The 24,758-nt window shown below is 43.6% G+C and overlaps 1 protein-coding gene across 6 annotated transcripts in view; it reads right to left on the bottom strand.

Moving 5' to 3' along the window:
• The window catches only part of LOC117447084 (plasma membrane calcium-transporting ATPase 1-like), a 165,621-nt gene that overhangs the window by 12,331 nt on the left and 128,532 nt on the right, over positions 1–24,758 (bottom strand). For all 6 annotated transcript variants that reach the window (XM_071203209.1, XM_071203205.1, XM_071203207.1 and 3 more), the window contains 8 exons: positions 22,749–22,928; positions 22,454–22,541; positions 16,091–16,197; positions 13,999–14,190; positions 5,913–6,126; positions 5,454–5,665; positions 4,732–4,839; positions 2,464–2,646 (listed from right to left, as the gene is read on the bottom strand). In XM_071203209.1, coding sequence (XP_071059310.1) covers positions 2,464–2,646; positions 4,732–4,839; positions 5,454–5,665; positions 5,913–6,126; positions 13,999–14,190; positions 16,091–16,197; positions 22,454–22,541; positions 22,749–22,928 — 1,284 coding nt within the window. The remainder of the gene's footprint in view (positions 1–2,463; positions 2,647–4,731; positions 4,840–5,453; positions 5,666–5,912; positions 6,127–13,998; positions 14,191–16,090; positions 16,198–22,453; positions 22,542–22,748; positions 22,929–24,758) is intronic.

Below are 24,758 nucleotides of genomic sequence, written 5' to 3'. Positions count from 1 at the left end.
ATCATTGTAAAGGTATCAGAAAATAAATATTTAGATGTCAGAAAAGTCTTGAGTTTCTGTCTTCTGAGTTTCTGTCTTCTGACTTTTTCAAGGTCAAACTGAAAAACTCTAGAGGTCAAAGCTGAAGAAGATATCAGCTATTATTAATTCAGATGTGTTGTTCCGACTGCAACAATAAGTACAAGTTAGTTCACTGCCCGGAGGAACACACCGGACCTCTCTGAGTGTTTATGCGTGTGTGTGTTTGTGTGCGAGCAGAGCCCTGGCTGCTGTTACTGTATTTGTGGGCGTTAGCATCGAGGCTAATGAACCCCATAGGGACTGAATAGGACTGCCTGTGTACATGCTAATGCTCGCTGAGTGCAGATGTATCCTGTAGGAGGAGACACACACACACACACACACACACACACACACACACACACACACACACACACACACACACACACACACACACACACACACACACACACACACACACACACACACACACACACACACACACACACACACACACACACACACACACACACACACACACACACACACACACACACACACACACACACACACACACACACACACACACACACACACAGTGAGATGAGTCACAGCTGAAGACGGCGCTGTGAAGGTGCTGCTGCTGTCCAACACTGACTAACGGAAGAACACAAAGATCTTATAAGCTTTTTGTCCCACGCTGGATGCTGTCTGCACCAAAGCTCTGCAGCAGTGTGAAATTAACTGGACAACCGCAATGTGTGCGTGTTAAATATCTCCACTTTAGCCTCCACACACTTCACTGTGTTTTAATTCAACACACGTGGCTGAACATGTTAAATGTGGAGGATGGTTTGGAAATGAAGAAACAATAAGCTTGTCTCAACTGGATTTGAAGTGTTATGAAAGTTCTTGGGCAGTATTTCAGATGCTGACGTGGGCCAGATGTGAGCAGTGAATATTTAAGGTGAACATAAACTAAAAACATGTATGTCACGCCGCAAACAATTAAGCGTTTGCTTCAGGATTTAGACAAATCACTAACCTCGCATCCAAAATACATTTAAGATGCATCAAGTGTTCATTCTCTCCCAGCCCCTGGTTGCAGTTGCATAAGCTCTGAGTGGAGACATTTTATACCATGCTTAGTGGGGTTTATGTGTAAAGATTGATGTTTTTCCTTCCTAGGGAAACTATTGAGCAATCAGACGATACTCTGCACTGACACACTGCTCATTCCACCTTAAAATTACATTTACGATTGTGCCCTGCGGCTCATGACAGCACAGTATCATCAGACCCATGTGTGCTACGCTAACAAAATGGCTGGTGCTTCGAAGGAGGACTCCACGTCATCTTTCTTCTTTAGAAATGTTTCAAAAAGCTGCCATAGTGTATTTCATCTGTTCTAAAATCTAAGGAATGTTAAATATTTAGTTACATAATGAGGAAATGATGAACTCGGGAAGATTTCTGTGTAGTACTTTTGCACCTTAAACATGCAGTTGACTGAAAGCCAAATTAAACTTTAAAGCCTCGTCTCTTTCAATGAATTCCGTTTATTTTTTTATTTTTAGAGGTGTGTTTCTGATTCTGTCTGTGAATGACTTGCTGTGTGTCTTGGCTGCAAAAGCTTAGGTAGAAACAACACAGTGGAAGTGCTACTATCATTTTATCATTCAGCTAATATGACATTTTGTTTTTGGCTTATTTCTTCTGCACTCACGATACATTTTAATTTGCCTAAAGTAAAAGGACACATTAAAGTCCAAGCAGCTTTTTGGCAGTCCTCACGTGTGATCATATGGGCTGAAGATTCAAATCCAAAAATAACATTTTGTTCTAACTTTGACCTCATGAGTTTTTGTTCAAGATTACAGTTGATAGTTTCCACGATTTGCAGGAACTATTATCTGCTACTTTTTGAGTTGGTAATAAATCCCAAAAATATATATTTTTACATTATTAATATATATATGTTACAATACCTTGTGTTCTACTGTTTCTGCAACTACAAGTACACGATAACACACATTTAAGATGAGCTAAACCAGCTTCTCATTGCCGACTCCAGCTCTTAGAAATGTGAAATACATATTCCTCACTGTCTTCATGAAACAGATTACCTCCATTTGATGCATCTTACTTCTGTTTGCTTTTGGAAGGACGAAGAACAGGAGGAGGAAGAGGAGGTTTGTTTTTAAAGACGACAGCTGTCAGAATTTTACCTGAAAAGCTTTTCAGGTTTAAACAACAATTCACCAACACGAAAACAAAGAAATCAATTAAACAAAAATAAGTCAACAAAAATCCTATTTATTCTTCAAGCGCCTCCTGCATTGCCATGGCAACTGATGCCTTCTGCAGCTCCTTTGACAGCTGAGTCTCCGCCTTGGAAACTTGACATGGGAAAAAACTTGTAAGAAGTTAGACTGTCGGTGCGCCTGTGGGGGGGGGTCGTACCTGTGTCTGGATGCGGTTCAGCCCTCTGAACCACAGGATCTGGCCTCTCCGCAGCTCCATCTCAGCGTGGTCGATCTCGTCCGCTCCCTCAGCCAACTCCTCATCCTTGATCTCCTCCTTCGTTGTGCCGTGCCCCGCCTCCATCAGGAACTTCAGGTGGTGAGTGGGGATGGCAGAGATCAGCTGAACAAAAGAAAACGTCATTTTTTAAAACCGTGTCCGCTGATTAAAAACATATTTTAGTCCCACTCAGCCTTTGAAAGATTTAGGAATATACAGTTATAATAAAGAACCTGCGAATAAACGAGTGTGGAGTTTGAACATTTTGTTGTTTTACCAAAGTGATGCTAACAAGTGCATTATGGCTTAATGTAGGAGCAAGTGTTTTTGACTCATTAAGGGATTATAAATCAGGATATCTTGGCCTCTACTGCTTGCATGTTTATGAGTCTTTCCCTTTTTGTGAAGGTGCCCCTTTCAGAGTGGTGTGAATCAACATCATTCAGGATGGTTTTTGTGAAATACACGCAAAGTTCAACAAATATATTACTATAGAATGCTATTGCCAGAAGTCCGACAAAAACAACATCTTAACCTGATTTTCTAATTTTTACTTATCTTTTCTTAACAATAAATGAATTATTATGATTAAAAAGATTGAGGCATAATAACTTTTATTTGCAAGATACACTTTTACACAGTTATTAGTGGCTGCTTCATCAATATATTTGTATGTTCACCTACTTTTTTTTATACTGCTGCTTATTTGATTTGATTACAACATGCGCTCACCTCTTTATATGATGTATTAGTATACTAACCTTATTTTTGCCTATTATATGCAATTTCGCTTTGCTTAAACAATGTACATTTCCCCACAGTGGGACTAATACAGCATTTCTGATTCTGATATGTATAATGGAGTACTGATGTCTCTGCACATCACATTGTGTAACGTGTATTGTTGCTCTGATTATTCCTTGTTCAAGTAAAAAAAGAAAGGAGAGAGTCACACCCAGCCTCCTGCTGCAGCTGCACATTTGTACGTCTGTCACCTTCCTTCTGTTAGAAACCAAAGTGGTCTAAAATAAATCACAGCCTCAGATCAGCGTGTTTCTGTCAGCATCTTCCCGCCTCTCTGTTCTCTGCCCTCCAACTGAACCCACCAGGCTTCCTGCGACTCAACTTTAGTTTCTTTCTGTTCAATGTATGCTTTCTAAGCCTGTGTACATCCACAGAGGGACTGACACGCTGGGTTTGTTTTCCCTCGGCGCTCGTAAACAGGAGCTGCTTTCATGTGCCGCGCTCATTACCATGGCGATGGTTGGGATGGCAACGCTGCAGCAGCAAGAAGTGTGACAGGCAACAGTTTGCTGCCACAGACCTCAAATATCCACCTCTTCATCTTCCTCTCAGTAAATGTTGCTTATTCTTAAGTTAAGCTCATTTCCCACCGAACAGTGCAGGAATCAGTCCTAAAACCTGGGACTCAGTTAGCATTTGACCATTTCTGGTTCCCTCGGGTGAATCGGTTTGGACTGCGGTTTTGGTTAGACGCCTGAAGTGAACAAAGGCTAAAGAGATTTATGTGTTTGTTCTACAACTTCAAATTTAAATACAAAACATTAGCCACCTTTAGCTTAGCGGTGGTGATGTGAAGTTTGTGATCGTGCTGTAGCTTGTTTTCAGCTTTATGTGTTTTACTCCTGGCGATTGCATATACGCTTAAAATCATAAAAGTGGTGTGAATACGTGGAGATCCTACGGCTGAACAAAACGTTTCAAAAAAACTAAGTTGCCAAAGAGCTTATTTTTTGCAATAATCCAAAGTCGAATTGAAATCTCATTGCTTTTTTTGTGGGAGCCCATGCAATCAATCTGTAACACCACCTAGTTGAAACATCGACTCTGATATTTCAATTTGTTTTCATTTCTATATGTGTGGAAAGCCGAAACACAAGAAAACCTGGATCAGTGCTGGCGTCATTTTACTTTACGTTGATATTGCTGCAGTTCAGCCGTTGACACGCAGCTGAAGAGACAGTTTTTTTGTCTTAGGAGAAGAGATACAATCATTTAAAAATAAATAAACTCGTATTTAAATAAATGATTGATTTATGCTGTAATTAGCAGTGTAATAAGCGGGACCATTGGCAAAGAGCAGGTCATTATTGCATAAGGAACAACTATTGTTCCTTTCCCAATAAAGAACTGCCCACTAGTGGCGCATTCACTTTACTGATCCTCTGGTTGTGGTTCTGGTCTCACCTGTCCCCACAGCAGCTCTCCGACTCCGATGAACACACACCACAGCCACTGGTCGATGGTCAGCGCCGTGCAGGAGAACGGCTTCCCTCCAAACTGAACAATGACGATCTGAGGAGCAACAGAAACATACGGGACGTGTGAGCCGAGCGCTGCTTCAGTCTTAAAGGATTACTCTTCTGTATTTGTCTTATAGTCAGAAAATCCTTTATGGAAACCAAAACTAACAATGAATTGATCCACTAACAAGTGCTGTCTGTGTAAGTCTAATATATCTGTTCCTCTCTGCCGTAGAGCTCGATGTATGTCCACAATTATTATAGGAATAATTCACTGCCTATATATTTTTTTTTGTATCAATTATACTTCAAATTCTAGTTCTTTTTCTCACTCTCAGAGATGCTTGAGCCTTCTATACGACTTCTTTTTGAGCTTTTTTTAAGATTTATTTCCTCAGTTGGAAACAAAGGACTGCAACAAATGTGTCGGAACAAAGACAAGAATATCTATCCTGAGTTCCAAACTTACAACTTAAAACAGATGGGGACACATCTGGTGCAACATCAATTCAGTTAATAGATAATATACTAAACATTGACCTTATTACACAGAAATGACACCTTCATATAAATGATCTAATGAAAACCTGCTGTATGTATCTCAAAAGAAACAGAACGCAGTTATTGAATGACTGCACTAGCTGATGGTGTTGGTGGTGGAGTTACCTGCAGGATGAAGGTCCCCAGCACCACGCTGCAGAAGATGGGGTTCTTGTAGATGCCCTCGAACACGTTCCTCTCTCCGTGGATCTTCCTGGCATTGATTTCGTTGAACAGCTGCATCATGACAAACACGTTGAACACGATGGTGTAGTGCTCCGAGGGCGGCGCGTGCAGGGGAGTGTTGCGTCCGCTATCGATGTTGAAGATCGTCTCGCCTAAGAAACACAAAATAAATATCTTAATATACATGATTTATTTCCAACATTTATTCACATCCAGATTTTTAAAGACTGAACAATAAAATCCACAGGCTAAACATCTTACAAAATGGGAAGGACACGATGGATTTCAAGAACGTGCGATTGTGAAAAGGATTTTTCAGTGGAAATACAATAATATAGAAATCATTCAAATCACAAAACAGATTTTTGCCTTCAAATGTGGTAGGTTTGTTTAACTTACCGGCGAAGAGCAGGGTGAAGATGATGGTGAGCTGGTACACGGCGTGGCCCAGGATGTTCTTCATCATGGTCCTGGAGATCAGAGGCTTGTTGCGGCCGTACGGTTTACGTAACAGCAGAGACTCGCAGGGCGGCTCCGTGGCCAGAGCCAGAGAAGCCAGAGTGTCCATGATGAGGTTCACCCAGAGCATCTGGACGGCCTTCAGAGGGGAGTCCTGCAGGAGGAGGAGGAGGAGGAGGAGGAGGAGGAGGAGGAGGAGGAGAAGGAGAAGGAGAGGTCAGGGGTTTCATTTACAGGAATAGTGGAAATAACAAACAGCACAACTCCATCTCTTCACATTTTGAGAAATACAGATTTCATCATCATCATCATCATCATCATCATCATCATCATCATCATCATCATCATCATCATCATCATCATCATCATCATCATCATCATCATCAAACTCACAACAACAAATATTTGACCTCAATCATTTTCAGCACCAACATTTAGATTTATGTATCAACAATGACAACAAATATTTGTTATGCCATTTTTTTAGTTAAACGCGTAGAAAAAGCATTGCAACAGATTTAAGAAGCTTTATCAGAAAACTCCAATAGAAGCGTTTGGATGTAATTACAGCCCTATTTGTAACACTCTCAAAACAGATTCATAATTAATAAAGCAGAATCAGAAATGCAGTCTTTTCTATTCTATACTTTCTTCCTCCAAGTCAGGCCTGCTGCCAACATTACGTACATTATCCATAATGCACCTTGACTTCGGTCAGGTTAGGGATACCTTTGTTGTGCTAGAATCAGCTAATGATAATATAAAGCTCATCTTTAATAGTTATTGTTGTTGTTTTTCATTTTGTATAAAACGTATTTGCCTCAACCAAGGGTTGACACAAGCAAAAAGTGATCAGACTTTACACATGTTTTTTTAAAGAGGGCCTATTATACTCATTTTCAGGTTCATATCTGTATTCAGTACCTCTGCTGTGACATGTCTTCATGCTTTCATGTTCAAAAAGCTCTTTATTTTTCTCATACGGCCTGTGCTGCAGCACCTCTTTTCACCCTCTGTCTGAAACCAGTCTGCTCTGATTGGTTAGGTGGCCTGCTCTGTTGTGATGGTCAACTGCTTAGAGATGTCCCTCCCCTTAGCCAATCACGTACAATGTGTTGGAGAGATGGCAAATTGAAGCGAGAGAGTTACATAGTGATGTCATTATGTCACAGAAGTAAATAAAGGAGTCCAATGGAGGGGTTCCAGGCAGTGTGTGGCAGAGAAACTCCCTCTGGAAGGTACACAGGGATTTTAGCCTTTGCAGACCATTTACATGCATAAAAAACGATATAAAAACACACCACAGGGAAGGGAAAACCCCAAAAGCATAACTTATTCTAAACGCGCAGCAGCACTAAAATGGTGGAGTCCTTTAAGTATAGTGGGTACATTAACAATACAGAGCTTTACATAGCATTTATATATTTTGTCACACTACCATAATAATAACCAATTATATCCTAGCGTGTTGTCTGCAAGGCTGATTCAAATGCATATAAAATACAGGAGAAAGCGTTTACACACACACATTTAGTTGGACCCCCTCCACTTGTGATACCAAACCCACGCCCAGAGCAGTCCCTCTGTGTTTACAATAAAGACATAAATCATTTTACCATCTTTTAATGATCTGTGCCAACATGTCAGAGGATGATCAGTGAGAATAAACACAGCGCAGAGACCTGCTGAGTCCCCGCTGTATTTCAGGATTATGATGGTGACGTGTTGCCATGGTTTCAGGCTGTATCTTAGCCTACTTTGTGTTCTTTACTCTGAAGCCGAGTTTGTTATCTGTCCTGCCAGCTGTGAGGCTTTCAATTAATACTCAGCCGCAAGTTACTTTTTATATTGTGTCAGGAGTTCAGTTTCCTTATTAGAGACACGGTATGAAAAAAAAAGAGAAGAAAGTGACACGGCTGCCTCACACGGTCACATCAAAGTAAAACACTTTTGATTTGATCAAAAATAAATCCACAGAAGAGCAAATGCATCAAACACGAGAGTAAGTGATCAAATGTAATATAACTACTGTATCAAGACAGAAGCTCCTGTTCATGTTCCACCCTTAACATCTACAAAGAAGGTAGGATTCACTAACAGCTGGGCAAAATATATCCTTGATGCTCCTGCCCTATTTGCACATACAGTATTTAAATCATGTAATATGCACACCTTTGGCACAAAAACCCCTTCTATGCAAATAAGCCTAATTGCAAAACAGTATAATGCACAAAGCACTTACAGCCACACGTAGTTACAGTGAAACTATTAGCTCTTCAAAGTGTTGGTGGTAACCAAAGTGCATTAAACACACAGACTGACATTTTATGTCACTTATTAAATCTCGGTCACTTTTACATTTTCACCTTTAACTTTTTTTTTTAAGAGGCCCTATTATGTTTTGGGGGGTTTTCACTTTCCTGTAGTGTGATAGAGGTTTTTGTGCAAGTAAATAGTCTGCAAAGGCTAACATCCAAAAGTTGCCTCCAGAGGTAGGCCTAATCCCAAACCGCCCCCTACACCCTACCCCTCCGTTTGCGCGTTCGCCATCTCCGCTGTGTGTTGCATGCATGTAGCAGCTGCGTGTGTGTAAACCGCCCCGCCCCCTCACACACGGACGGGGGAGAGAAATCTCGTCTCGATTGGAAAGATCGGAAATAAATCATAGACGCATTTTTTTGTCTTTTTGCATATTAGAAACGAGTTGGCGACACTAAGACTGCGATATAATGTTTTTGTAGCAATAATACATGACATATATTTTTTAAATGTCTCCAGTACCGATAAAAAGACCAATAACACTGGAGCTTAACGGCCTGTGAAACACACGTGATGACGTCACCAACGAATCGACGACTGAATTAGTTGGCAACTCATTTGGTAATCGATTTTAATCGATTAAGTTGATTGCACCCGATTGCACCCCTAGTTATTAATTAAAAAATGTTGTCAAAGAGATGCTGATTTGAAACCGTTGTTACATACAGTTACGGCATTTCCTGCCGGAGAGAGGGGAGGCCGTCCCAAAGCTTGCCGCTGTATTGAATCCCTCCATCTGACAGGAGGGAGCCTCGTGTGTCACTCCACGGAGTTCACTCCGTCAGGAGGGGGAGTGTGTAGGGGTAGGGTGTAGGGCGTGGTTTGGAATTGGGCCGTAGTTTTTCACACACACAAAATAATAGTTTGACAAAATAAAGAACCTTGAACCTCTCACACACACTCTCTCTCTCTCCCCCTGCCCGAGACACCTCCATTGGACTCCTTTGTTTACTTATGTAACATAGTGACAACACTTTGCAACACTCATGCTTCTATTGGCTAGCGCTCCAACACATTGTATGTGATAGGCAAATCGGAGGGACATCTCTAAGCGGTTGACCTATCACAACAGAGCTGGCCAGCTAACCAATCAGAGCAGACTGGGCTCTGGTTTCAGACAGAGGGTGAAAAGAGGTGCTGCAGCACAGGCAGTATGAGAAAAATAAAGAGCTTTTTGAATATTAAAGCATGGAGACATGTCCCAGTAGAGTCATAAAATACAAATATGAACCACATACAGTGGGGCAAACAAGTATTTAGTCAGCCAGCAATTGTGCAAGTTCTCCCACTTAAAAAGATGAGAGGCCTGTAATTTTCATCCTAGGTACACTTCAACTATGAGAGACAGAATGGGGGGAAAGAATCCAGGAAATCACATTGTAGGATTTTTAATGAATTCATTGGTAAATTCCTCGCTAAAATAAGTATTTGGTCACCTATAAACAAACAAGATTTCTGGCTCTCACAGACTTCTTCTTTAAGAGCCTCCTCTGTCCTCCACTCGTTAACTGGTATTAATGGCCCCTGTTTGAACTCGTTATCAGTATAAAAGACACCTGTCCACAACCTCAAACAGTCACACTCCAAACTCCACTATGGCCAAGACCAAAGAGCTGTCAAAGGACACCAGAAACAAAATTGTAGACCTGCACCAGGCTGTGAAGACTAAATCTGCAATAGGTAAGCAGCTTGGTGTGAAGAAATCAACTGTGGGAGCAATTATTAGAAAATGGAAGACATACAAGACCACTGATCAGGCTTGGAATTTCGTCATTTTAGGGGCAAGGCCATTTGGCCTTCCCGTTCAAATTTTTTTTAAGGGCACAAAGGCCACTTGACAGGGCACAAAGGCCACATGGCAGGGCACAAAGGCTGGTCAATCAACATGACTGAAATAACGGCTGAATAGCAATAGTGTTTCTTAAACGTATACGTTAAGTTCAGCCATAAACCACATAAGTCAGTCAGGGGTAGACAGTAAGGGTAAAATGGTATTGTCACTGGCCCCACCATTGTAACCACTGGCCCGGAGCATTCGTCCACCAAAAAATAATGACTAATGACTAATAATGAAGGAAATTAACACATTTGTTGCAATAATGTATGCACTAACTACATTACTACAACATTTTAATCATCAGTTCTTCCTCATTTTCCTCAATTGTTCATATTTGGTTTATTAAAATAATGATATTGTGGTCATTGTTAAAAAATGTCTGCTATTATTATGAGTATTATTATTTGTATAATGCACTTTCTGCCTTCCTGTCATTAGGAGTTAGACATGTAATGGCTATATGTAATTGATTTGATTAGAGCCTTCATTATCCTAAACTGCTGGGACATTTCGCCAATACCTTTATATTGTCTACTCTTCACTTACTTGTCAGCATAGGTCGGCATTGATGTACAGAGCCGACAGAAGACCTTGTTTATACTGGCATCATATGGAGAGGTGCAGCCAGTGACGCGTCCTGAAACCAGGAAGTAAGCTGCTGGTTCCCTCCACAAAAAGCAATGTGATTTCTCCACAGGGTTTTGGAAATAACTGGAAATAAGGTCTGTGGAAAACAAACCTGTTTGATAAATGCACGTTTTGTTCAGCCGGATAATCTCCACATGTCTACCCTACTTTTATAATTTTCGAATCATAAATCTAATCGATAGATTATAAAAGGGTTTTAGGACGCGGCACTGCAGCCAACTCCCTGTCACTCCTTTGATCCTCCGGTGGACATCCAGGACATTTTTTATTACTTTTGACAGGGGCACAAAGGCCACTTTGGCCGTGAATTGCATTTTTTTTTAACAGGGCATCACGGCCAACGTGCGGGGCAACGACGGCCATGGCCGTCGTGGCCGTCGTGAAATTCCCACCCTGCCACTGATAATCTCCCTCGATCTAGGGCTCCACGCAAGATCTCACCCCGTGGGGTCAAAATGATCACAAGAACGGTGAGCAAAAATCCCAGAACCACACGGGGGGACCTCGTCAATGACCTGCAGAGAGCTGGGACCAAAGTAACAAAGGCTACCATCAGTAACACACTACGCCGCCAGGGACTCAAATCCTGCAGTGCCAGACGTGTCCCCCTGCTTAAGCCAGTACATGTCCAGGCCCGTCTGAAGTTTGCTAGAGAGCATTTACATGATCCAGAAGAGGATTGGGAGAATGTCATATTGTCAGATGAAACCAAAATAGAACTTTTTGGTAAAAACTCAACTAGACGTGTTTGGAGGAGAAAGAAGTTGCATCCAAAAAACACCATACCTACTGTGAAACATGGGGGTGGAAACATCTTGCTTTGGGGGTGTTTTTCTGCAAAGGGACCAGGACGACTGATCCGTGTAAAGGAAAGAATGAATGGGGCCATGTATCGTGAGATTTTGAGTGACAACCTCCTTCCATCAGCAAGGGCATTGAAGATGAAACGTGGCTGGGTCTTTCAGCATGACAATGATCCCAAACACACTGCCCGGGCAACGAAGGAGTGGCTTCGTAAGAAGCATTTCAAGGTCCTGGAGTGGCCTAGCCAGTCTCCAGATCTCAACCCGATAGAAAATCTTTGGAGGGAGTTGAAAGTCTGTGTTGCCCAGCGACAGCCCCAACACATCACTGCTCTAGAGGAGATCTGCATGGAGGAATGGGCCAAAATGTGTGTGAAAACCTTGTGAAGACTTACAGAAAACGTTTGACCTCTGTCATTGCCAACAAAGGGTATATAACAAAGTATTGAGATGAACTTTTGTTATTGACCAAATACTTATTTTCCACCATAATTTGTAAATAAATTCTTTAAAAATCAGACAATGTGATTTTCTGGATTTTTTTTCTCATTTTGTCTCTCATAGTTGAAGTGTACCTAGGATGAAAATTACAGGCCTCTCTCATCTTTTTAAGTGGGAGAACTTGCACAATTGGTGGCTGACTAAATACTGTTTTGCCCCACTGTAATAGGGCCTCTTTAAGGAATGCCTCTGCACCCCGTCGGTCACAATCTGAATATTTCATTTTTCTTCCTCTCTTCCTTTGTTCTGCCAACTGTGTCTTTGGTGCAAAGGCTACATTTACATTTTGCCACAGAGATAATAACGATTTGACAAAAAGAAAAGAGCAAATTGCACCAAGCTATACAAATGTTACATCACTTGCGGCTGCATTCTGTTGCGGTGGCAATCCATCGTTTGTAAAATAGCCTGTCAGTCTTTTCCCTTGTTTTCAAGTTCTCATTTGAAGTGGACCTATCATGCTATATTTGAACAATATATTGTAGGGCCATACCTATATAAAGTATATAAATATAGTTTTTTTTTCAAAATACCAAACAGATCCTGCCTTTTAGCCATGCCTCATTTCGCTCTATTTGCTCTTTCCAGCCCTATTTTTGCAGAGGGCTGATTATGTGAGCTGCAGCTGACCACGCCCCCCTGCATGAGAGGGGAGTTGGCAGTTACTTTGGCATTAGGGCAGGGATATCTAGATACTTTCCAAGGTTTGAAATAATGAATTGTGCTACTTTTAAAGCAAGCAACGATGTTTTCAAATCTGTAATCAAAAAGCTCCTCAAAAACACTATCGAAGCAGTTCCTGCCGTTGCTACGTTAATTCAAACAGTAACAACGGACTATTTTTCTTGCGGATGCATGTCAATTTAAATCAATACAATTATTTATTTTTTAAGCTTTGCGTCGTGCTCCTGATCAGCCTGTTCTTTTCCCCATAATGACCGCGTCGCTGCACATTATCCCTTACATATGATTATATAGAGTCATTATTCATTTGTTTTAAACCAGGAGGCGCAAACGCTTCCCTCGGGGAGGGAGACAAAGAGCCACAGCGGAGAATAAACAGAAGGGCAACCATGCAAGGGAAGTCTTCTTCGCTACTTTTGTGGCAGACTACAGCTCCACTTACAGGCCTGGCATATGTACTCCAGCGCTTTCGAGCAGCAATGGCCGGCCGTGGCCCAACCTCTCATTCCCCTGATAGGTGGATAATTGACCAATAGCCGTAGCGTCACCGTCCTGACAGTGTTCAAATCTGTATCAGATCCGTTGCAGCCTCTTTTTTTAGAGATTTGGGTATGGAGGAAAATAGAGAGGGTTGTGTTTTCTGACACTTGGTGAGTTCCCTGGAACACCAGGGACACATATTCATGTATAAAAGACGTACACAACTGCATTTTGCATGACAGGTCCCCTTTAATGTACATCCCTAAATCTGGTTAAACCAGGTGACTGACTGTAGAGACACTAGCAATGTATTCCTACTGATATTATACTCTGTGTGTAGGAAGTCACAACTATAGTCTAAATCAAGAGGCAGAAAGGGTGAAATAATGTTGAATGTTATAATTTCCATGAACATTTATATGATTCAATTATTTTATGATGATGTTTGGACTACCATAATAACCCCAATGTTGACAGCTGGGACCGAACCGCACTTATAAACACTGTGAAGGAATTTATTGTTTGTTTAAACCTGCTGGTTATTTAGATTATTGAAAAGCATATTAAACACAATTTTACATACTGATTGTTGTTAAATATTGTAGTTTAATATACATTTTATGTATACATAAATGTGTCAATGTTTTAATCTTATTTTATCTTATTCTCAAATTGGAGTAAGGGTTTAAAAAGGATTTCCCTCAGAGGATAAATTGAGTATTTTCTTATCCTGATTAGTGTGCAGCTGTCCTACCTGTGTGATGCAGGCGCCGGTGAACGCCACGATCACGGCCACCACGTTGACGGTCAGCTGGAACTGCAGGAACTTGGAGATGCTGTCGTACACGTTTCTTCCCCACATGACGGCCTTTACGATGCTCGAGAAGTTGTCGTCGGTCAGGATGATGTCAGACGCCTCCTTTGCCACATCTGTGCCGGCGATTCCCTGAAAAGAAGGCGCAGGAAGTGGAAATTCAGATCCTGTGTTATCCAATTTAGACAAAAAAACAGCTTACAGCTTGTTACAATATGATAAAGAGCTCCATTGCAGAGTATAATCTGATCCGATCATTCAATGCCAGTTTCTGCAAGATAAATCTGAGGAGTATTGAGTTCTGAGAGGGGAAGATCACTCTTGTATACAATATACAATGACGGCTCACAAGAAAATGTTGTAATCATCTCATGGGTCTAAACAGGCTGGTGTGCAACTGGTCAACTTTCTAAACCTAAAAGATAAGGTCTAGTTTGAGCACAATTTCATGAGTTTCAGATTCTTTTTTTATGGAGTTTAATGTGACTCATCAGTATTCTTCTTCGCCTTTTTATCAGTCTGATATACGCAAGGAGAGGGAGACACCAGCTGCTCGGCTTCAGAGTGGATAATGTTTCAATTTAATTTAGAAAACAACGAATTTACAAGTTTGTCCTTTAAAAGAAAACCTGACAAGGGGCCTCTAGTTTAAAGGATAATGCAGCTTAAGTGTACAAAGCTTGAAGGGACACTTTTTGTAACCCAATCATCTGGTACATTAAACCAGGAGAAGGTGTGTTGTGTTCAAATAAAAAAACATATTGTGAATCTCAGCGTCTCTGCCGATGGAGGTGGATCGTGTCCACTTTCCAGCAGAACAGGTGATAATTACACTGGGACAAATGGGCGTCAACTGAAAATATTCCAAATGGGACACTTTAGCACTGAAAGGTCTGCGGTTGAAATCCCCATGCTGCTTCTGTGATGTGTTCAGGAACAGTAGCTTTTGTCTGAGTGCAGAGCAGCTGCTCAGCAGTCTGCAGGGGATGCTGCCGATGACTTTCCTCACAAAGCAAAGGTCAAAATAACAACAGAGAGGACGCAGCTGATGTTACTCAGCTCCTCCACATTTTAATGTGTCAGTATCCACTGTAACCTCAGCTGAGTATTTGTTCAGTGCAACTATTTGAGCTCTGAAGTCAGCTTGAAACCAACACAATTTCATTCTTATTTTTAGGATTTTCTCCATTAACATTTATTTTTGGAAGGTGTATTTGGATTATACAATTTACTGTTAACATTTCACATTTATGGCATTGAGTACATTTGTATTAGTTTTTTACCTTTATTGCTGCTTAAAGTTGAAATGAAGGTCTTTGTATTTATTTCCACAATATTTGATCTCAAGTGAACAACCTTCGGAAGCTTCATACTGTAGCACACAAACCCACTTTTGCAGGTTTAATGACACCCTTAAACGTCTAAAAGCATGTCATAAATTATTATTTACAGACCATGTTAGGCTCCAAGAAATATAAATATGTTTTCTAAAGTTTATTTTTTAAAGATAATTTTACATGATTGATTGGAAACCATTCCACTCCGGGAATAGAGGAAAAGCTATACTTTATATAATGCATATTATTACATAGGATAAAACTCACTTGCATTTCAAAGATTTAGGTGAAGATCTTCAAAGATAATATTCAGTCAAGATGGATATAATGTCTGATATTATTTACTGTTTATAAAACAGGAATAATTACTAATATAAGAGAGAGAATGTTCTCCCTCTCTGAGTTGATCTTTGGAGAACAGTCTCAGTAACGTGGCAGCAAAGTGAGACCCCGCTGTGCTGATGAGCACCGAGGCTCGGTATTTATTGATTTATTTTTCCATTTCACAGCTCTCCTAATGATTTCATGGCACTAAACTAAGAGTTATTGTGGATGACGTTTGAAGAAAAAAACCTTCTTTCATGGCTACTTTAAAAATGTAATGAATTTCTTTTTTTTCAATATTGGGAATAACGTGGAGCTAACTGGAGCAGCAGAGGAGTGAAGAGCTGTGGCACACATGAAGAAGTGGTTACCATGGCAAAGCCAACATCAGCTTTCTTGAGGGCGGGGCCGTCGTTGGTGCCGTCTCCCGTCACTGCCACCACCTGTCGGGTTTCTAACACTGTGCTGTCGATGATACCTGCAACACAAACAATTCTCCGTTTCAATCAGGGTAATACATTTCAAAAAGGACACTAAGAACAAATACAATTTCTATTTTTGTCAGAGCGTTTGTGTTTGATGTGTTTTTATTGTGCCAATGAGTTTTTGCCTTATTTTCTCTTGTATGTTTGCTTTTAATGCCATCAACCTGTATGGCTAAATCTGGCACATTAACATGATGGACTGAAGTGTTCATGTTCTCATTCATAACACTCCGTTCTATGTCTCACTATGGGATGCGCCTCATCGCGGAGCAAACAGAAGCATCAATCTCATTACGCCAATCCTGATTGGCTGGTGATCTTGACGTCAACGTCAGGGGAAATCACCCCCTATAAGTAGCCTGCGCCACGACGCATGCGTCATTCAAACACCTCTTCTCGCTTCAGAGCACATCTCTAATGGTAGCCGGGCTAGCTATACAGTCCACAGACTGAACCAAAGCTAACTTCGGTCGACGGGCGTTAGCCGGCTACTCTTTCTGCTTCGCAAGAAGACTATAGTACTAACACACCAGTTAGTATTATAAATAATCAACCCCGCCGTTCTTCCTCTGGAATTAAGGTAAGGTTTTGATTTTCAAGTTAGCAACACACCCGTTGCTAGCTTGTTTTTTCCCTCACTGCCGATACCACGGTAGCGAGGACGCTTTTTTTTCCCTCTTCTCACGGAGGAGAAAAGGATTAAAAGAATATTACCACACCAGGTAATATTCTTTGAGAAAAAAAGACCCACACCGTCCTTTTTTCTCCGGATTAAAGACAGGTTTGTATCACTTTTTTCTCGACCTGTTACGAGCGGGTCCTCTCTACGAGATAGACGCCTCTCTCCCTCACACCAGAGGAGTCAGGGACTCGGAGGCTCGACTCTGCGGCTGCGGGTTGAAGGTATCAGGCACAGACTCACACCAGGTCTGCTCGTCCTGCCTCGGGCTGGAACACGCCCAGGAGGCTATTGACAACCCCGGCTCGTGCGGGCATTGTGCCCGCTTCACCATGAAGAGCCTCCGCCGACGGTTAGCACGCCAAGCTAGCTTGTCGGGACAGGATCCCCTCATGTCCATTGATTTGCCGGCTGGCAATCAAGACGCGGGGGCGTCCGCCGCAGAGACTGAGCCCCTCACCATTACGGTCTGGGGCTCATCAACAGCGGCAGCCGCGGAACCGGGGCCCCACGCTCTACCAAGCTGGGGCTCCCGGCTGGACCTCACCATGGTTTCACCCGCGGAGGATGTCCTAGAATTGGATTACATGGAGGACGAAGAGGATGCCTCTGAGTTCCTCCTGTCTGATTCGGATGAGCAAGAAGACGACATCTTCATGTCATCAGCTCAGGCTGCAAAGCCGGGAGCGATGGCTGCTCTCCCGGGCGATAGCACACCAGCTTCGCCCTGTCTAAGCATGGACCTGCAGGCCGTGTGTCAGCGCACTGCGTCCAGGCTAGACATCCCGTGGCCCGAAATGGCCAAGGAGACCTCCAGGTCCCGTTACGAGGGGAAACATTTTCCCCAAACAACGAGGACGAAGAGGCAACTCTTTTCGGTCTTCCCGGAGATGTTGGATGAGGTGTCGGTCTCGTGGAGAGACCGGCCCTTTAGCAACAAGGCCCCAATCCAGGGTGCCTCCTCCCTAGACTGTGATGGTATGGAGAGGCTCGGCCTGCTCCGCATACCGCCTATGGAACCGCTTGGCGGCAACCCACCTCCTACCGAGGATGGGCCCGTCACCAAGCAGGAACCCCACACTGACAGCAAAGGCGGACCGATTCCAGTCGACCATGACTGAACGGTCCTACAGAGCCGCAGCGCTGTCCGCCAGGGCTCTGAACATTTCCTCACTGCTAACTGCATACCAAGCGGAGCTCTGTGAGGATCTGTTGAGCAATCCTGGACCGGCCACTCTGGACGAGATGGCTGCGGTCACAGACATTTGTCTCCGTGTCCAACGCTGCGCCGTCCAGGCCACGGGCAAGGCAATGGGGATTATGGTGGTGCAGGAAAGAGCTAGATGGCTCAACCTCACCAACCTCCCAGACCGGGAAAAGTAGGATGTACTTGACATGCCCATCGTTCCCGAGGGGATTTTCGGCTCCGCTCTCGCCTCCATTCCGAGGAGATGCAAGCCAAAAAAGAAGGAAGACGAGGCCCTCCACCTCTGCCTCCCTCGAAGGGTCCAGCCGCTGCCTTCACAGCGGCAACCCTTCGCCCAAGCTGCCCCGAACCCTGCTCGGTTTAAAATACCGAAACAGCAGAGGTCGCAGCCCGCCCCGAGTCCCCAGCCCAGGCAGGAGACGAAGGCGAGTTGGCCTAGAAAGTCTCCGGTTCCGGCTGCAGCTCAGGCGCAGCCAACCCAGACTTTCGACCAGCAGTCGAGGAAGAAAAAGCGAGCGGCCTGACAGCCCACCCTTCTCCTCTCCGTGAATGTGTTCCCGCCGCCTCGAGAGATGCCTAAACACCATCCTCAAGTCCGCACAAACACATGTCACACTGGTTGATCACTCTGTCATTAAACATTTGCCACTGACGCATCCAGGCTTCAGGCCGAGGGCGCAGCTCAAAAAAATGAATAGAAAATCAATAAAACCAATAAACAGCCCGCCAATTCTTCCCCTTTTGAGAGCAGCTACGGCATCTCTCAAAAGGCGGATTATTGACGGGTCTGTGAAGGCACCACCGCCACTCGCAGTGCCGGTTGGGGCTTTAAGGGCATTACCGTCACGCGCATGCGCAGTGCCGGCTAGAGCTGTAAAGGACAGCCCGCCAATTCTTCCCCTTTTGAGAGCAGCTACGGCATCTCTCAAGAGGCGGATTATTGACGGGTCCGTGAAGACACCACCGCCACGCACATGCGCAGTGCCGGCTGGGGTCGTGAAGGCTCCACCGTCACGCGCATGCGCAGTGCCGGCCGGAGCCGTAAGCGTGACATCTCAGCTGGCTCTAAGGAGCATACAGCAGGAGATACTCACGACATCTGCCTGGGCTTCTCAAAACAGTTATACTTTATCTGTTTTCACAAGCCCAGAGAGAGTCAACCCATATTCTGGAGAGAGGTTCTCTCTCTCCTAGAAAGAAGGGTTTTATCTATAATGCCCACCGAGCAGAGTCAGATTACGGGGAAAAATGTCCTCGTAAAGCACCCGCTCAACATGGGTCTCATAATAAAACTAAACCCCGCGCGCCACGGCGTGCGGAGAGTATTGGTTATTATGTAATGCGTAGTGGCACTACACCCGACTTTTCTAGTGCGGGACGCGCCTACGGGTGCTGTCTTTTCACGGAAGGTGGTCACCACGGACGCAGGTCAGACGGGCTGACATGGGATTTACGAAGGTCGCCCGGTGAGAGGTCCCTAGAGCAGAGACCTCCAGCGGGCACACGTAAACTACCCGGAGCTTTTAGCGGTGTTCCCCACCCTAAAACGCTTCCTGCCTTCTCTCAGAGGACACCATGTCCTCGTGAGGACAGACAACACGATATCGTGTATGAACCACCAGGGGAGGTTGCGTTGTCTTCAGTCACACACACTGGCACACAAACTGATCCCTTGGAGCGGCAGACGTCTCCTCTCTCTGAGAGCGACACAGGTACCGGGAGTTATGCACCTTGGGACAGAATTACTGTCCAGAGGTGCACCACTCTATGCAGACTGGACTCCTCATCCAAGGATCGGGAGTCCGCTGTGGGTGCGTTACGGCGGAGCCGCGTTAAGTCTGTTCGCAAAAGGAGAAAATGCTCAATGACAGCTGTTCTCTTTAATGCACGATTTAAACGCACTGTTAGGCGGGGACACACTCGTACACGATTGACCTCCGGGTCCTCTGTGCGTGTTCCCACCCCTGGCTCTGTTACCCCCAACTCTGGCCGGAGTGAAGGAGCAACGCCACACACTTACTCTGATGTTTCCGCCTTAGCCCGTAATGTACGGGCTGGCGGAGATATATCAGCTGTTGTGCGGGCAGCCATGGCAGCCCCCACCACGCAGGGACATATTGTCTCAGGCGGGGGGGGCGATCCTTTACCCACGCCCAGAGCGCGGGGCACTATGGGCCTGACCCGTGAGTGGTACAATCTGAATACAGTGGGACTCCCTCAGAAGGTGATAAACACTATTCAGAGTGCGAGAGCTTCCTCCACCAGGTCTCTTTACGACTGTAAGTGGAGGGTGTTTGAGGAGTGGTGCCTTCAAGAAGGGCACATCTCTTTTCAATGTCCTGTCGGGGTGATTTTATCATTTCTACAGGACTTGATCGAAAAACACAGAGCTTTCTCCACGATCAAGGTGTACCTGGCTGCTATTGCCGCATGCCATGTGGGCTTTGAGGGTAAGACGGCTAGCCAACATCCTTTGGTTTGCCGTTTTATGAAGGGAGCGCGCAGGCTCCTCCCTGTCTCCAGGTCGCTGGTGCCCTGGCAGTGGTTTTAAATGGGCTCAAAATGACCCCATTTGAACCCCTGGAAGGAGCTGACATGAAACATCTGTCACTCAAGACAGTACTGTTACTGGCCCTGGCATCCGCCAAGCGGGTCAGCGATATCCATGCACTGTCTGTACATCCCTCATGCACTCAGTTCGCCCCAGGGCAAACGAGAGTGTTGTTGAAACCCAACCCTGCCTTTACACCAAAGGTGGTTGGTTCGTGTACCCCGATTGACATTGAGGCATTTCCTCCACAGCTGGTTTCCTCCGGGGAGCAGCAGCAGGATCTATTGTGTCCAGTCCGGGCTTTACACACATATATGGACAGATCAAAAGAGCTTCGTCTTAATGACCAACTCTTCGTGTCCTGGGCTAATCCTCACAAGGGTAAGCCTGTTACTAAGCAACGGCTCTCCCACTGGATCGTGGAGGCAATTGCTTTGGCCTATACGAGTCAGAATCTGCAAGCACCTTCGGGTCTGCGGGCTCACTCGACTCGGGGCCTGGCTACATCCTGGGCTTTGTTCAAGGGTGTTTCCATCCAAGACATCTGTGCAGCGGCAAGCTGGTCTTCGCTACTCACTTTGCTCCAAGCGTGGCCCGAGCAGTGCTGGGCATCTTGTTGAGTCGGGACTCCACCTGTTAAATTCTGGTTGATCGGTGATCTTCGAGATAAGCTCGTCTGACAATACGGGAGCTACAATATCCCAGTGTTATGAATGAGAACTATAGGTTACTTACGTAACCCCAGTCTCAGAGTAACATGAAGTGAGATGTCTCACCAGACGGCCCTCCTTGCTATGGTGAAGCGAGAAGAGGTGCTTATTTTGAATGACGCATGCGTCGTGGCGCAGGCTACTTATAGGGGGTGATTTCCCCTGACGTTGACGTCAAGATCACCAGCCAATCAGGATTGGCGTAATGAGATTGATGCTTCTGTTTGCTCCGCGATGAGGCGCATCCCATAGTGAGACATCTCACTTCATGTTACTCTGAGGACTGGGGTTACGTAAGTAACCTATAGTTATTAATGTGCATTGTCCCTTCTTAAATATATATAAAACAAAAAAATACCTAAAAACACAAAAAAAATCCAATGATATCACTGTAGTTCAATAAGATGTCAACCAATAAGAGATATGGACTGAAACTACGATTATCTCACATTGTACACATTGGGGAGTAACAGATGACATGTAAAGGGATTATGTAATCAGGATAGAATAAGGTAACTGTATTTCCTTACAGTTATATCAAAAAGTGTATTCCTGTTTACTGGTACGTTTTAAAAAAATATTTTGGATTACTAGCAGGATTACTGTGTTACAATACATTTACAATAACGCTTTATTTATCATAGCTGTATAGCAAGAGACTGCCTCAATTTTCTTTTTGGTTTTCATTTAGGCTACTTTATTGTTTTTTATTTTAAATATCTTTTTTTGTAATGCAGTAAGTGAACAGCTGTTTCGTAAAAAAAAAAAATCCTGTGTTTGGTTTCAATTCATGTATTAAACCAAACATGCATTTGTAAACTTAACTATTCCTAGGGTTAAGGGTGAGTTAAAAGACACATTTTTTATACTAAATATCTTGGTTTCTTCTTTTCACATTTTCTGTTGCCTTATATGATACACTTAAAGCCTTCCCATTTTGATTTATTTGCTTTGCATTTGATATCGAGGTAAAGGTTACTGAATCATGTAATTAGTGATTATAACGGACTACATTTTTAAAGTAACCCTCCCAACCCTGCAAATAAACATGTGGGTAGCAGTAAATCATGCTAAACAACACATGTTACAACACTGAACCCACCTTTGACCAGAGTGTGTTTGTCTGTCGGTGAGGAACGAGCCAGCACGCGCAGTTTGGGCCAAACTTTATCCAGGCGCTCTTGTTCCACCTAGAAATGCAAATCAATAACATAAGACTCTCAGCAACAAGAGTAACGTAATGTTTTAGTGTTCGATCGTTACGTGTGTACTGTGTACTAGGACTGCAGATGGAAATTAGCTAATAGCAAAAATCTGGCATAGATAATATTTTCTCTTTTCGTGATGAATGTATCGTTATGCACGGACCTTGTTAAACATCTGTGCACGTGGCTCACCTCTCCCTGGTCGTTTCTGATCTGCTGGTTGAATTCTTTGCCCTCCATACACAGGAAGTCCTCCCCGGGCAGCAGGATGCCACACTTGATGGCGATGGCGCGGGCGGTGTTGATGTTGTCTCCGGTCACCATGCGCACAGTGATGCCGGCACGCTGGCACTTAACGATAGCATCAGGCACCTGGAAGAGTGTCAGAAGAAATATGTGAAATGAGCCCAGATGTTCAGAGGAACAGCCAGGTTCTCTTCCTGATTCATACATCTGTTTAAAGGTCCCTTTGCTGCTGTAACACAGTTGTGGGACTAAAGAAGGGTTATCTTATCTGATGTCTTGTTTTGTCAGGCCAAAACACAAGGGTATTCCCTTTAAGATGAAACACGGAAAAAAACCCTTACTTAAGAAGATGAAAAAATTACTTTTAACGACTATCACGGTTGTCCATTACGTTTGAGTCGATCGACTGCAAAGCATTTCATCTCTACTTAAAACTGCATTCCTTAGACTGGTTTATTAAAGTGCTGCATGATAAGACAGATCTAGAATCAGCAACATGTGGAACCACACAGGCTCTGCACAGTGGCTGCTCTTTGTCCTAACAGAGACCTCATTCTCTCAGATAACAGGAATGAACATGAGAAAGAGAGACTGTGAGGAGTCAACAACAGGAGTTCTGTGTTACTCGCACAAACACACATCATATGTTTGATTCACCTCAGTGGAGGGCTTACTCATTATTAATCGCAGGTTCACATGTACATGTACTGTATATACTTTACTTATTTCTGCATTAACTTGCACATTGGTCTCAACATCGTCTTGCACTACTTTATTTGTATTTCTGTTTCTATTGCACTATTTTGTGCCCTATGTATATTCATGTTGCATTGCTGGAGGAGCCTGTTATATGACTATAGATAGACAATAAAGCCGTTGAATCTTTGAATCTTCAATGTGCTGCACCAGGAAAGAAACCGGCCGGGTGAAACGATGGTTGGTGGGGGGTTCTTTAGGATGGCTCATTTGTCACACTCGCACAGTGAGACATATTACCTGGAAAACAAAGTATATCGTATGGTAATGTGAGAAGTAGGGGGGGCTGATTTGGGCTGCTTTATTGAATAGTTGTTGTGTGTTGTCTCTGGAAATTGAACAGTTGCTACACTGTTTGAATGTGGAAGTAGACCCTTTCAGGACACAGATAAATGTACAATGTTTCATGAATATGTAAATTAATGTATGTCTAAATAGCCGAAATATCAATTTGGTGGCATCACATGTTGTTTTTGGATAACTGTGGATCTGCTGACTGTCTCCTGCTGCGCTCCAGTTATTTTCATCCTGCGTGTGTTCTTTGTTCTCTGACATTAAAGCAGCAGGCAGCATCACTGATGTTGTCTGAGCTACATTACTTCATTTAACACTTCAGAGCATCCGCACACCTGACCACGACTACCTTCAGTGTCTCTGTTTGGAGAGAACTGTTTATCTCACCCCATTGACGTGCTATTGAACACTTTCCCCCTCTCCTTATAACACTAATATAATTATGAGCAGCGAGTCAGATCAGTGCAGTAGTCACTCAACGTTATGCCTACAGTGTGTGCATTTCAAGCTAAACCAAAGTCATTTAAGTACTAGCTAAAAGAAAACGTCATATCACTGATTGTTGATCGTAAAATGCTCACAGACTGGACAGGCAATGGTAATGTTGCAATGCCAATACACAGTACAGTGTTTATCAGACCCAATTTATCAGATTGTGTTGTGCAAAAATAAAGATAGATGTTGAGAACCTTATGGTTAGCCTAATATTTATATAAGGGTATAAGGGTAGAGCAGGGTTTCCGTTAGCCGGTAATTACCGCTTTTTAGCTGGTAACATTTATTAAAAACCGGTAAATTCAAAACCTGCTGGTCAAAATGTCCGGTAATAATTAGGGATGCTCCGACCGATCGGCCGCCGATCATTATCGGCCGATATTCTCTCTTAATAGTTTGATCGGTGCTCTC

This window comes from Pseudochaenichthys georgianus, chromosome 5 (genome assembly GCF_902827115.2).
Source record: "Pseudochaenichthys georgianus chromosome 5, fPseGeo1.2, whole genome shotgun sequence".
Classification (NCBI taxonomy): Eukaryota; Metazoa; Chordata; class Actinopteri; order Perciformes; family Channichthyidae; genus Pseudochaenichthys; species Pseudochaenichthys georgianus.
Note: the sequence above shows the minus strand (reverse complement) of the source record. Positions and strands in the feature narration are given on the sequence as shown.